The sequence below is a fragment of the Hydra vulgaris genome, chromosome 03 (assembly GCF_038396675.1).
Source record: "Hydra vulgaris chromosome 03, alternate assembly HydraT2T_AEP".
Lineage (NCBI taxonomy): Eukaryota > Metazoa > Cnidaria > Hydrozoa > Anthoathecata > Hydridae > Hydra > Hydra vulgaris.
Window position 1 is genome coordinate 16098521 of NC_088922.1, and position 13778 is coordinate 16112298.

The 13778-nt window shown below is 26.9% G+C and overlaps 1 protein-coding gene across 3 annotated transcripts in view; it reads left to right on the forward strand.

Moving 5' to 3' along the window:
- The first annotated feature begins 1014 nt into the window (after nucleotides 1-1014).
- LOC100208234 (SH3 and PX domain-containing protein 2A) overlaps nucleotides 1015-13778 on the forward strand; it is a 63582-nt gene continuing 50818 nt past the window's right edge. Inside the window, exon 1 of one of the 3 annotated variants that reach the window (XM_065792470.1) lies at nucleotides 1015-1224. Coding sequence is in view for 1 of the 3 variants with exons in the window: in XM_065792469.1 (XP_065648541.1) it covers nucleotides 8471-8540 (70 nt within the window). In the remaining 2 variants the exon portion in view is untranslated. Of the gene's footprint in view, nucleotides 1225-8388; nucleotides 8541-12022; nucleotides 12075-13778 lie in introns of those variants that run through there. The other 2 variants (XM_065792469.1, XM_065792473.1) reach the window with 2 other exon arrangements.

Below are 13778 nucleotides of genomic sequence, written 5' to 3' on the forward strand. Positions count from 1 at the left end.
TAATCCCACATGGGTTTAAAGTGACAAATTTCCATACGGATACCACATGGGAAAATCCGTCCCACGTAAATACCATCAATCCCACACGGAACTCACGTGGAACCCATGTGGGACGCGGTTTTATTTTTCACTAGGTTAAATTGTTTTGTTTTTTATTCAAATTCAAAGAACTGTTATAATAAATATTTGTGATTAAAAATGCTGACCACTTTTTTTAACTGTTAAAACTAGGTTTAAATTAATCTTAAAGAAAAATATTTTGATTATTTGTTTAGTGTTATTCTTTGCATGTTATAATTACTTAAATTGATAATAAAATATATATATATATATTTTTAAAAAGATTTGGTCATGCAGATTTTTTTACAAAACGGATTAACTGCTAAAATTCTGGTAATTGGCAAATTTACAAATTTTACTACCAGAAATTTTTAAAAGACACCTCACATTTTTTACGTTTGGCGGGCGTCATTTTGGTTGGCAATTAAAATGCGTTGGCCTGAAGTCGTGCCAACGTTTGCTTACTATCTGGGATGTAAATATTGGTGCAACCTAAAAACTAATTTAGTTTTTGGAAAAAAGATACCTTTTTTACAAAATCTAAGTTAGTTGACAAAGATTTGGTTGTCATAGATATTTTCTGCTATTATTATAATTTTTCTTATTAATATAAATGTTATTATTGATGTTATTATAACTATTATTTTAAGTTGAGTTATTTTTATTGAAAATTAAACAACATCAAAACATTCAGGGTATTGTCCATATAAACTTATAAAAATGTTAAAATTGCAAAGTATTTCTATTAAAATAATGGAGAAATGCATATTTTAATTAAAGCCTTTAAGATCCTATGTTTTTAATCCTATGCATTTGTTAATCTCTCCTTTTTTAAATCGTTATATATAAGAAAAATTGATTCATAGAGATCTTTTCATGCCGTGCTTCCTTTTCTTACTCTTTTTATAAATAGATTTAAACTTTTCAAAGACTTAACAACTAAAAGCCTTGGTTAACGAATATTTCCTTATGAGACATATACAAAAGGATTATTTTTAACAAGATAACCAAGCTAAGATAACCAAGAACATTTTCTAAAAGTTTATAACTTGTTAATAGTTAAGAAAGATTGCTAAAAGGTCAAAACTTCAAACTGTTTGTAGCAAATATTTGCGAATAATTATTCATATTCTTACATACAAAACCAGAATTAAACTATCAAAGGTAATTTAAAATTATTTTTTTTTGTTACTATGCGCGTTTTTAATATTTTCGTGATTAATTTTTTTGAATTTTTTATTTAAAACAGTCAATTTGTTTTATTGGAAAACTGACTATAAAATCTACTGCAAGTTACTGCAGAAAAACTATAGTTTTATACGCCTTAAGGTCATTTTACGTCGAAACTTACTTTAAAAATTAGGTTAAACATATACAACGCTAAATACAACGCCAACCTTGTGAAACATGCCCTGCGTCAATAAATAAACATTCATATACCAAAGATGTTTCTTCTTTGACTAGGTGCCGCGTATGACTTAATTCTATAAATGACGCAACATTGTGCCAATGTATACAATATACGCGATGCCAACGTAAGCTTTCGACGTGTACAACATACGCAATGCCAATGTTAGCTTAATGGACAGCCAGACGTATTTGACTTAATAGTTTTTATTTAGTATTTTTATATTTCAATGGTCGTCAGTATTTTAATTACTAATTAAAATGGTAGGGGATAGAAAGACCTAATACAAAGATTAGAAAAATGTCTTCATATTCTGGTCTATCTTTCAGATTCAGATTTGAAGTTTAAATTTGGCGTTAGTAATAAAAATGTCACCACTGCAGATGGAAGTTTGAATATTGCAATTTGCATTTAGTTTTTTATATTTTGAAGTTTGAAAAGACACTCAGAAGTTTAATCAGCAGCATAAAACTAAAGTAAGATAATTTTAAATAAGAGATTATCGACATAACGTAGGTGTGATATTTTTATAAAATGATTTAATGCTGTTAATTACGGCTAAAAATTATTTTAGTAACATATTCCACAACTCACCTACGAAAGTTTAAAAAAAGAATCTATGCTATGAATTTTTTGGTTTGTACTTGCCAGATTACAAAAGTCTTTATTAAAAAATAATTACATTAAACATACTTAATGAGTATACTTAATCCATGACTGCGTGGGTATTTAGCATGTGCAACATAATTTGTACGTGCATTTAAATGAGCATGCGCTGATGCACAATACGAGTATAACTTAAGCTTAGTGTTGCAAATGATATTATGATAAATATTTAAATATGATTATAAATAATGTGTACATTTAAAGCAATACGAAGTTCTTCTTACGCATAGAACAAACTCGTAAAAAAAAAGCCGATAATTTTAAACATATCCGATTGGTTGTTAGTGGCAAACCGAACAACTTTTTATTTATTCATATTTAATTTATGCAAACAAAGAATTCGTAAATAATGGCAAAATATTTTTAACAAAAAAGTGTCTGTTATAACAGTTTTGCAGGATATTTATCAATATAACAATAAATTAAAAGTAACTTATTTTACTTTTAAATTATTGTTGTAAAAATAAAAAAAAACCAAATGTCAATTAAAGTTTATTACTGATATAAAAACAAAACGAGTTTGAAAATAAAAGTAATTTGTTTATAAAGTTTACCCCCTCCGTTTTTTTATTGTCTACGCATTCTGAATGGAATAAAATATTTTTTCAAGATGGCCGAATAAGTCCGAATAAGTATTTCAAAAAATGATACTAAATACTGAAAACAGTTTTATAAAGGGGGCTAAAAATTATAATTATTTATGCAAAAACGACTTTTTGTAGAAAAATTAACACTACCATAGTTTATTTGAATCTAACGTGACATTATTGTTAAACATACTCATTTAGGTGTGGTATTGAAAACTTCTATTTTCATAAAAAAATGGTTTTTTATGAATAATTTTCCCAAATAATGTCTGATTAGAAATGTCAAGTTACATTCATTGAAAACAAACACCAATACGTGCTTTTATGAAAAAATCAAATCCATAGACTTATCTGTAGTCAAGCTCCGAGGTACTTTAAGTTGAAAATGACATCTTTTCTAAATAAAACTACGCTTGACGATTTGTTATAATTTGTTATAATGATTAGATATAGTCGCATAACCAGATTATAATAGTGGTTAAAATAATCTTTCCATACATACCAAATATGTCATACTTTTTGATCAAAAAACTTACATTTTTTCAATTACATATCGTAATTGAAAAAACTTATATTTTTGTTTGGAAAAACGTGAACCATGCCTTAGTCGCATTGAGAAGTTTAATCCAAAATTTTTTAGAAAGCATAAATTTCAAATTTGTTTAAAATTGTTTTTAATCTTTTTAAAGTTACTTTTTTCTATATTAGTACTTGTATAAGGATTACACAAAGGAATCTTTATATACGCTTAGAAAAAAAAGTAAAAAATTGCAATTTGCGAAAATAAATACAACTTGCGAAAATAAATACAACTTGCGAAAATAAATACAATAAATACAATAAAATAAATACAACTTGCGAAAATAAATACAACTAAATTTGTAAAAACGAAACATCAATTTTATAAAGATATTCAAGCACACAAGGGTTGTTAAAAATTTACCAATTATGAAGTAACAAACTAAATAAGCAATAAACTAATTAAGATGCCAATTAGTAAAGCATTACTCCATCAAATAACCAAAACTTTTGATTGAATCGTTTACTTTTATTTGAGTCTAAATTTTTTCACTTATTGCGCTCTCATCAGTGGAAACTTTTTAAAGATAAAGGAATATTTATTGGCTTCACTATATACACCGTATATCTTGCCACAAGGGAGTGCCGCAACATCGACTGAGGGGTTGGTATGAGGCAGTAATTTTTTATTTCATTATTTCAATAGTGAAAAAAAAGATTGATGCCCCATGCCAAACCCTCAGTCAATTTAGCGCCACTCCCTGTAAGGTTGTCGATGTATATACTGAACCAAATCAATAAATATTCCTATATGTTTACATATTCTTCGCGGACAAGATCATAGAAATAAAATAAGCAAAAAATTAAAGTTACTTTATGCCGCTTAACTGCAGGATAACAAATCTAAACACATATGTTCACCGAATAATTCAATTTGCAACGATAGTAGACTGGAAACAATATTAAACCTAAAATTTGGGTCCTTGTGTCCCATATAAGGTTTCAATAACAAAAAAAAATTTTTTTTCATAATATCTTAAACTAGATTAAAATTAATCGACCGATTTAAAATTCATACAAAAATCTCTTCTCGTTGAAAAGTTGTTAATGCTTATAGTTTTTTATTCCCCAATTAACTCCAAAAAATAACTTTAAAAGATCACAACTTTTAAACGGCATATTGTTTTGAAATAATATTTAAAATTTGTCGATAAATTTTGATTCTAATAAATATGAAAAGAAAAAAAAGCTCAAAAACGTTTTAAGAGCGTTTCGTTTGGGGCGTGTTCTTAGAGTTTTAATATGATTGGGTCTGATCACTCGGACACAAATAAAAAGAAGATTTTAGTTTTTGTTGTTGTGGTTTTTAGTGATATTTAACATAACTAAGGTAATAATAACTGTTTCATATTTTACTAATTTTTTACAATAAATAAGATTTTTGGAAAAGAAAGTATGACGAGAGTTATATGTAACAATAGCTTTAGCAATCTTTTCGAATAATTTTTGTGACGTTTGAATACTTTATAACCGTTTTTCCAGAACTGTCTAAAATTGAACAGATTCAGAGGCTCGTTTGCTCCAATAGCCTAGACCTTTGTTTGGATAATCACTTGACATCATTTTAAAAAATTTTACTGTATGCTTTACTATAGCGTGTACTTTAAGTGATACTTTTAATCCAAGTTTACAGTAGGCTTCTTGATAATCTTTTATTTTTATTTCGTAGTCGGGTTCTAAATTCATTGCTAAACAAATAATTTTAACTTCTCTCGAGCATTTAAATGCCTGTAATATGAAAAAAAGATGATTATCATTATCTAGTGAAAAAGACTTGATCAAATTGTTCTGGCAAATCGATAAGTGGTTGGTCAACACAGTTATGATGGGGTACAACAGACAACTATGATTTTTGTAATTTTATTTCTGCAAGCGTTTTTGTAATTATTAGCTGATGATCTAATCATTCCAAGCGTTCTATGTTCACCTTGAAGTTTAAAATTTTGAAAACCATCTTTGCTAGCTGTACACTGAGGGCAAGAATGAGTTAAGACTGTAGTTTCAATTCCAAAACAAATATTGGCCAACTTCATATCGAAAGCACAAAAATATTTAATACTGTTTAAATTAATAAAATTGATTATTATTTTCAAGATTCTTGCAAATTTTCTACAAGTGCAATAATAATGAGTTTGTTAACCCCACCAACATTGTATTTTTCTGTACGTATGTCTTCGTCATAACTAAATTTTTTTACCTTTTCTTTAGATATCTCGCAACGATCTAAGATATTTCAAAAAATTTTCAAAAATCCAGCTCCTCCATCAATACCAACTTTAAAAATGTACTCACTTAAAATATATTTTTTTAACAATATTTTCCACCAGTCCTAGAATATCTTTGCAATAAGCCATCACCTCTTCACTCTCATTAAATTTAACAGATCTTACGTGAAAGTATTCATTTAAACTGGCGTTATCTTCAATCAGTTTGTTTCTTGCATTTTTTTCAAGTGATTTGCGACCTTTCCAACTTCTAAAAATACTTAAAACTCTAGCCCCTTGTGTGTTACTGAAACCACATCCATTTTTTAATTTGTTTACTTCACTTGTATGTATCGGTGAATCAGTAAACAAAGCTTTATAAGAAGTTTTTGATCTTTGTATACTTATTGAAGTTCTGCATGTCGTAACCTTAATTAAATTGCCTTGCTTTTCAAACTTTTGTTTAAGTGTTTTGGAACATTGCAATTCGGCACCTCTATAGTCTAAATAAAAATCTAGAGTATGAAATTTTTTATTACTTTGGATTTATTATTATAATTTAGTTTTAATAGGAACTTAATAATATAATTAATATTTTTTTACCTTCATCTAGTTGATTTATTAGGTTTTCCCTTCTCTTTGTAATGCAACAGGTGCGAGCTAATACTGGTCCAATAACATTTAAACATGTTTTACAAACTTTAACTGGTTCAGGAGAGAGTAAAACTTTTATGTTGAGTTTTGATCTTCCTTTATTTTTCTATATTTAATCCACGTATTAAATTACTCCTAGCAATAAGGCATATATCACATTGGCAAAACTGTTGGTTTCTAGTAAGAATAGTTTCTTTGATCTTAGAGAAATCAAACGGTTTACATAAAACTATATTGGTGTTACCTTTTTCCATTTTTACTAAACTAGTTCAATAACTTCCATAAATTCCATTTGGAAAAAGGTTGTCATTTAAATTAATATGTCAATGAAACATTTTTTAATTCTCAATAAACACTTCCTTCTTGTATTTTACTTAAATTTTTTCCTTTTTTAAAGCAAATTAAACAAACTTTACTCCTACTTTGACTGTGACTTAGCATTAAATACGGCATTTCAAAGGTGAAATAATTACTAATATTTAAACTTTCAAAGCACAACTAACGATATTACAAACGCAACACGTAAAAAAACATTGGTTACAATAATGCATAAAAATCAAAACTCGTTAAAACTAAAAGTGGTTTTTAATTAGCCAATTTCAAATATTTTAGCAATAAAGAATGATTTTGAGGGTTATTTAAATTGAAGTGATACTAGTTAAAACAGTTGTTCGTAAAAGTAAAAGATGTAACATTTTATAAACACGCTTTGCTATAACATACAGAAGAAAGAAATGTTACCTACAGCTCTCGTACAACTATATATATAAATAATTATATATTTATATAATACAACTATATATATAAATAATTAAAAAGTATATATGTATATATAATTTATTGTGAAATGTTAGTTTGTAAAATATGAAACAGTTATTATTAACTTGTTATCTTAAATATCACTAAAAACCACAGCAACAAAAACTAAAATCTTCTTTTTATTTGTGTCCGAGTGATCGGACCCAATCATATTGTGATCGGACCTAATCATATTGTGATTGTTTCCAGTCTCCGATCGTTGCAATTTTTTTTAAAAGATTCTTATTTTGCATTAGTATGACTATTACAAAATTTTATGAAAGCACCATTTCTGGAAGTTATCTATCTTAAACACTAAAAATTCTGGACCAGCTTGTTTAACCCTCTTTTATTTTTTTAAATATTGACAGAATATTTTCAAAATCTAGGCCAAAATAGAGCAAGGTACCTTACTCTATTATATCTATTACGAAACCACCGTAGCTAGCTACGGTGGTTTCGAAAATTTTTTTTTCGTGCGAAATATTTCCACTAGGGTGTGGATACAGAAAGTCAACAATAAAACCATGGCTATTTCCAGTATTAAAATCAACAATGCTGTATTTATATCAGAACTAATGCAGAATTTACAAATTTCTTTGTTATAATGATTATACATATTTTTGCATCAATGTTAATATTATTTTCATTTTTTTTGACAAGAAAATCAATTAGATGTACACTTTTTGTTTAAATATATAAATGCGAAAGCTTTCTTTTTCTTTTAGCCTCCTTTCCAAGTTTTTATCGAATCTTTAGTTCTTCCTATTTTTTTAAAATAACACCAGCTGGCAAACATTAAAGGTTTCAAGAATCTGATGAGAATAAACCCTAATATTATTGTTTTGTTGTACTTTCATACACAATTTTTTCTGAAGTTTCTTTGCATTTTGTCCGCATTTCGATCCCAGTGAGCTTTGCGAAAAGTTTATTAGATCTATTTTAAGAACCGCAACGGTACCCTATTGTTTTAGACTTTTATAAAATGATGTCAAACAGCAATTATAGAAACTTCGGTTGTTGCTATTTTTTTTTTTTTGAAACTTTTTTTTTGTAATTTTGTTTTTAAAGCAGTAGAAAACATCAAGTAACGTTGTTGTTCATGATTTTACTTATCTAACACCCACACCATCCCCTGCAAATTGTTTAAAACACGTCGCTTAAACTAGTGATGTTCATACTTAAATGCGTATGTATTTATCGTTAGCAAAAGATAACGACTTTAATTATCAATTTACATTAATAAAAATTTACGTAAAACTTAGTGTTCATTCAAATGAGTGTTAATCGACTCCCATGTTCGTCATTGAAATTTGAAAGAATCGCGCTAGCTTATTTCGGTGTTTGAAATAAGTAACTTTTAGACATAATTCACACTTCAAACTTGGTATGTTCTTGTCTATAGAAAATAAGGATGACTTTATGAAAAATGCAGTTATTAAAAACACACGTAAATATATCCCCTCAACCCCAAAATTAAAGGCAGCGAGTTATTAAGTTTAAATTAAACTTAAATGATTACCGTTGGTAAATCTATTATGGAAAAATTTTGGAAGTTGGCCAATTTTGATATTTATCATGATGGTAAGTTTTGAAAGAAGTATAACATATAGACATTAAAACCTTTAATTTTTTGGAGTGATATATTTAAATTGTCTGGCGTAAGCGCATTTATTTACACACACACACACACACACACACACACACACACACACACACACACACACACACACACACACACACACACACACACACACACACACACACACACTCACACACACACACACACACACACACACACACAAAACAGAAACATGCTTTAAGAACAATGAATTTTAAAAATAAAAACAAACTTGCGAAACTACATTTTGAAAGTAAGAATATTTATTCAATATATGAGCTAAACATATTTAAAATTTTATGTCTTATGTACTAAAGCAAATTTCAACAATGTCCTTTAATTTTTTTAAAATATACTTTGCGCACAACAGGCACCTTATTGAACCTTTATGCAAAACTAAGAAGGAACAATTTAAAATTACATATTATGGTCCTCATATTTGGAATAAAATTTTAGCAAAGATAATATCATAACACGTGTAGAAAATACAAATTGCTTTCAAAAATTAATTAAAAAGAATATTTTAGATTATACAAATCTAAATAAAAAATTATTAATTATTTCTTTTAAATTACATTTTGTATTTTTACTTTAATTACAACTCTGAGAGTTTTTTTGTTCTTAATATTATTTATTTAGATTTTTTAACCATTTTTTAACTTTTTTAAAGTTTGTTTTTAACACCATTGTCAAAAACTTAATAATGTAAAAACATGAATGCTACACAGCGGTTCTTGATGACCAGACCTTGTGGTCTTCTGCAAGTTTCCCGCGTTTTTTTAACTATAACACTGTTATTTTATAAAAATTTGTCATATTTAACTTTTATACGTTAAATTTATTTTTCATCAGGAAGAATTCTTCCTGATGAACCTACTGATGGAGAAACGCTGCGTAGAAGAAAGAAAAAAATTAGATAAGTGTTTTTACTAATTTATTATTGCTCTGTTCTTTAAGAACATTGAGCACTCTGTTTGTAGATTGCACTAATATAATTTATGTATATATATATATATATATATATATATATATATATATATATATATATATATATATATATATATATATATATATATATATATATATATATATATATAACAAGAGTAACTTTAAAGTCATTATCTTTAATAGATAATATTATGACAACAGACATTTTTAATGGATCTCTTAAAAAAGGGTTAATTAAAAAAGATGTTTCAGATCATTTTCCTATCTTCTTTTCAATAAATACTGATATTGAACAATTACAAATAAAAAAACAAGTTATCCTAAAACGCTGTTTCAGTGAAGAAAAATATTGCATCATTTAATGAACAACTCTCATTTCTACATTGGAAACATATAAATTTTTCATCGGAAGCAAATGTGGTTTGTAACTCATTCTTTAGAACATTCTATGAAGTTTATGATTTGTTAAGTTAAGTCAAAAAAAAAACTTAAAAAAAAAATACTATTCAAACTTATTAGAGAAGTTTAAGAATAATGCTAAACGCACATGGCAAATTTTAAATGAAATTACTGGCAATCAAAAAATTAAAACATGCAACTTACCAAAATTTATTAAAAACAATGATGATTTCTTATATAATCCTAAAGATATAGAAAATCAAATGAATAATTTTTTTGTAACAATTGGTCCAAATTTAGAAAAAAATATTCCAATTATAACTAACACAATTAATGATCTTAATCTTCCGATAATTTCTATACTTAATAACTTTGAACTTTCAATTAAAGAGTTTGAATGTGCTTACAAAATGCTAAAAATCAATAAATCGATAGGCCCAGATCAAACAAATGGCAACATAATAATCGGTTCTTATGAGATTATGAAAACTATACTTTTTCAGGTCTTTAGTTGTTCAATAAAACAAGGTATATTTCCTGACCAACTAAAGATAGCCAAAGTTACACGAATATTTAAAGGGGGATTTACCTAATATTAGTAATTATTGTCCAATATCTGTACTTTCCGGTTTTTCAAAGATTTTTGAAAGGATCCTCTACAAAAAAATTTATAATCATCTTTCTATAAATAAAATACTAAATACAACCCAATAAGGATTTAAAAAAAATAACTCCACTGAACACGCAGTGCTTCATCTGACTAGAAATATTGCAGATTCGTTTGAAAAATCACAATTTACTCTTGCAGTGTTCATAGATCTATCAAAAGCCTTCGATACGATAAATCATGAGATTCTTATCAAAAAACTAGAACATTATGGAATCTGTGGTAATTTTCTAAAATTACTTAAAAGCTATTTAAGCAATCGTAGACAGTATGTGCAAATTGATGTATCCTCTACAACAAATTTACTAAATATAACATGTGGTGTCCCCCAAGGGTCTATACTAGGACCACTTCTTTTTCTCATTTATATCAATGATCTTTATAATGCCTCAAATTTAAAATCAGTAATGTTTGCTGATGACACAAACTTTTTTTTGTCTAGCAATAATATCATAACACTATTTAATGACATGAGCATAGAGCTAATTAAAATTTCAAAATGGTTTAAGTCTAATAAGTTATCAATTAACATAGAAAAAACTAAATGGACTCTACTTCATCCAAAATCCAAAAAACATCTTTTGCCAAATGATATGCCTCAAATATATATAGATAATATTCAAATAAAACAATCAAAAGTTATACTTTTTCTTGGTGTTTTTATTGATGAAAACCTTACGTGGAAAAATCATATTGAAACCTTGCGCAACAAAGTTTCAAAAAATATTGGAGTACTATATAAAGCGAGAAGTTTTGTAAATAGACACGCATTAATTCAACTTTATTACTCACTTATTCAATGCCATCTAAATTATTCAAATATCGCATGGGGCAGTGGTAAAAAAAGTCAATTAGATCCTCTTTATCGGCAACAGAAGCATCTAGCACGACTAATAAATTTTAAAGATCGTTTTACTCATGCAAAACCACTTTTATTCAAAATGAGTATTCCTAATATATACCAACTAAATGTTTTTAACACTCTTTGCTTTATATTTAAATGTAAGATAAAATTAGCTCCAATACCTTTTCAAAATTTATATGCAATAAAGCCCAAAAACAAATATGATCTAAGAAATGACAATTTTATTTATCAACATTATTCGCATACAAATTTTGGAAGGTCTCTTATATCTTATCGCGGAGCTTATCTGTGGAACCAAATAGTTTTAAAAAATTTTGATTTTTCCCAAAGTTGGAATTTTTCTTTTTTCAAAAACAAACTGAAAAAAGTTATTTTCTCAATAGAAAATATTTTCGAGTTCTTCTGATCTCGTTTCTCTTTTATAAGTGTTTCTAAATGTAATTTAAAATGTTTTTTTTTATTTTTTATTGTTTTTTTAATTGGTATTTTATTTGTATGACGGTTTTCATAAAAACGGTACTTACTAATTTAAAATGTTTGATTTTATTTTTTTATTGCTTTGTTAAACGGTGTTTTATAATTGAGGTTATTTTATTTGTATGAAGGTTTTCTGAAACGGTATTTACTTTTTATTTTATATTTTTTTGAAATAATTGGTTTATAATTTTTTTATTGTTAAACGGTTCTCGGTGACAGGATCTTATGATCCTCTTCGAGTTTCCGTGTTCTTCATATATTATGTACCAACGACACTTTTACCAGAGAATATTGTTAAATGAACAAAAAAAAAAAATATATATATATATATATATATATATATTATTTTCCGAATATTGTCCGATACGAAGAATCCTAGTTTCCATGATTTCTCTGCCATGAAACAAAACATTAGGAAAAGTAACAGGTATCAAAGGTTTAAATGGTAATAGGCAATCGTAATAGGATACTATCTATATTGTTAAATGTATAGGTCTTGAGTCTCTTGCGTAGACTTGCGAACTTATCCAAATTGATTTTATGGCATGTGTTTATGCATTTTAGAATAAATTTCATGCGCTTAAATAATTCCAAGTTCACTCTTGTTATCTCAGACGATTTCGCACATTCCTGAAAAACTTACGAGCAGAGCTTCTAACATTTGTTTTACCAGTATGCTGTTTGAATACATCAAATAAAAGACTCGATTCACAACTCACATATAAGCTTATCCTGGTTTCCTTTTTTCTTTATTTCATTCCCTTTTGCTTACCATGTTTTGATTTCTAAACAATATGAAATGTGATGAGCACATTCAAAAGTTCTGATCCATGCGTGAAGAGATGATATTTTAAAGAAAAAATATTTTTTTTACTTCTTTTATATCATACATTTATATATCATACATTTTAGCAGTAAAAATCTTGTATTTCGGTAAACAACCCTAATATATATTCATTTATTTATTTCTATAAACAAAAAAATATATAAAATTATTTTTAAACAATCACATTCATAGTTGTATAATTAAAATCAGTATTATTCTACGATCTTCCATTTATAATTATTTCATGTTTCTTTAGTTAAAATTTTTCTTACATATTATTTTTCTTAGATACAATTTTTTAGATATTATTTAGCTTTTTCAGTATAATTAATTTGTTTGTTAAATTTATTCGTTATAAATTTGACAATAAAAAATAAATAAAAATAAAAAGTTACCAAAAAAACAACAACATACTGCTATAGAATACTGTTGTTCAATATTTGACTGATAAAATGTAGTAGTTATAGCAAATTTGTCAAAGCGTACAAAACAATGATTATCGTTGATTTTGAAGGAACTGTCCAAGATAGAATGGTTTTTGATATCTTTATATAGCAACAGATTTTACTTATGCTCTAACATTTTGTCTAGCGTTTTTTCACAGTAAGTTACATAGCTACATAGAGTTACATAGCAACATTGAGTTACATAGTAACAGTAAGTTATATAGCCACAGAAAATTAAAATATCTATTTACCGGTATCTATAGTTCAAGCACCAAAATATTCTTGCGTGTTTTTATGTGATTATACCCTTTTTTTAATATATAAAAATCTTAATAAGCAAAATTTTCAAAGGATTTTTAATACTTTCTCAATTTTATTCAATTAAAACACAATTCAAAGTGGGCCAGAATACCCTAAAAGTTTGCGAAAATCAGTAACCTCTAAATATAGTCATATATGATAAATAATAATACATCAAAACATCAATTTTTGGAGTCAAGGAATTCATTTCTGACGTCAAAATTGAGTTTTGATCATTCAGACTGATGTGTTCTATAACATTTGTCTATGATT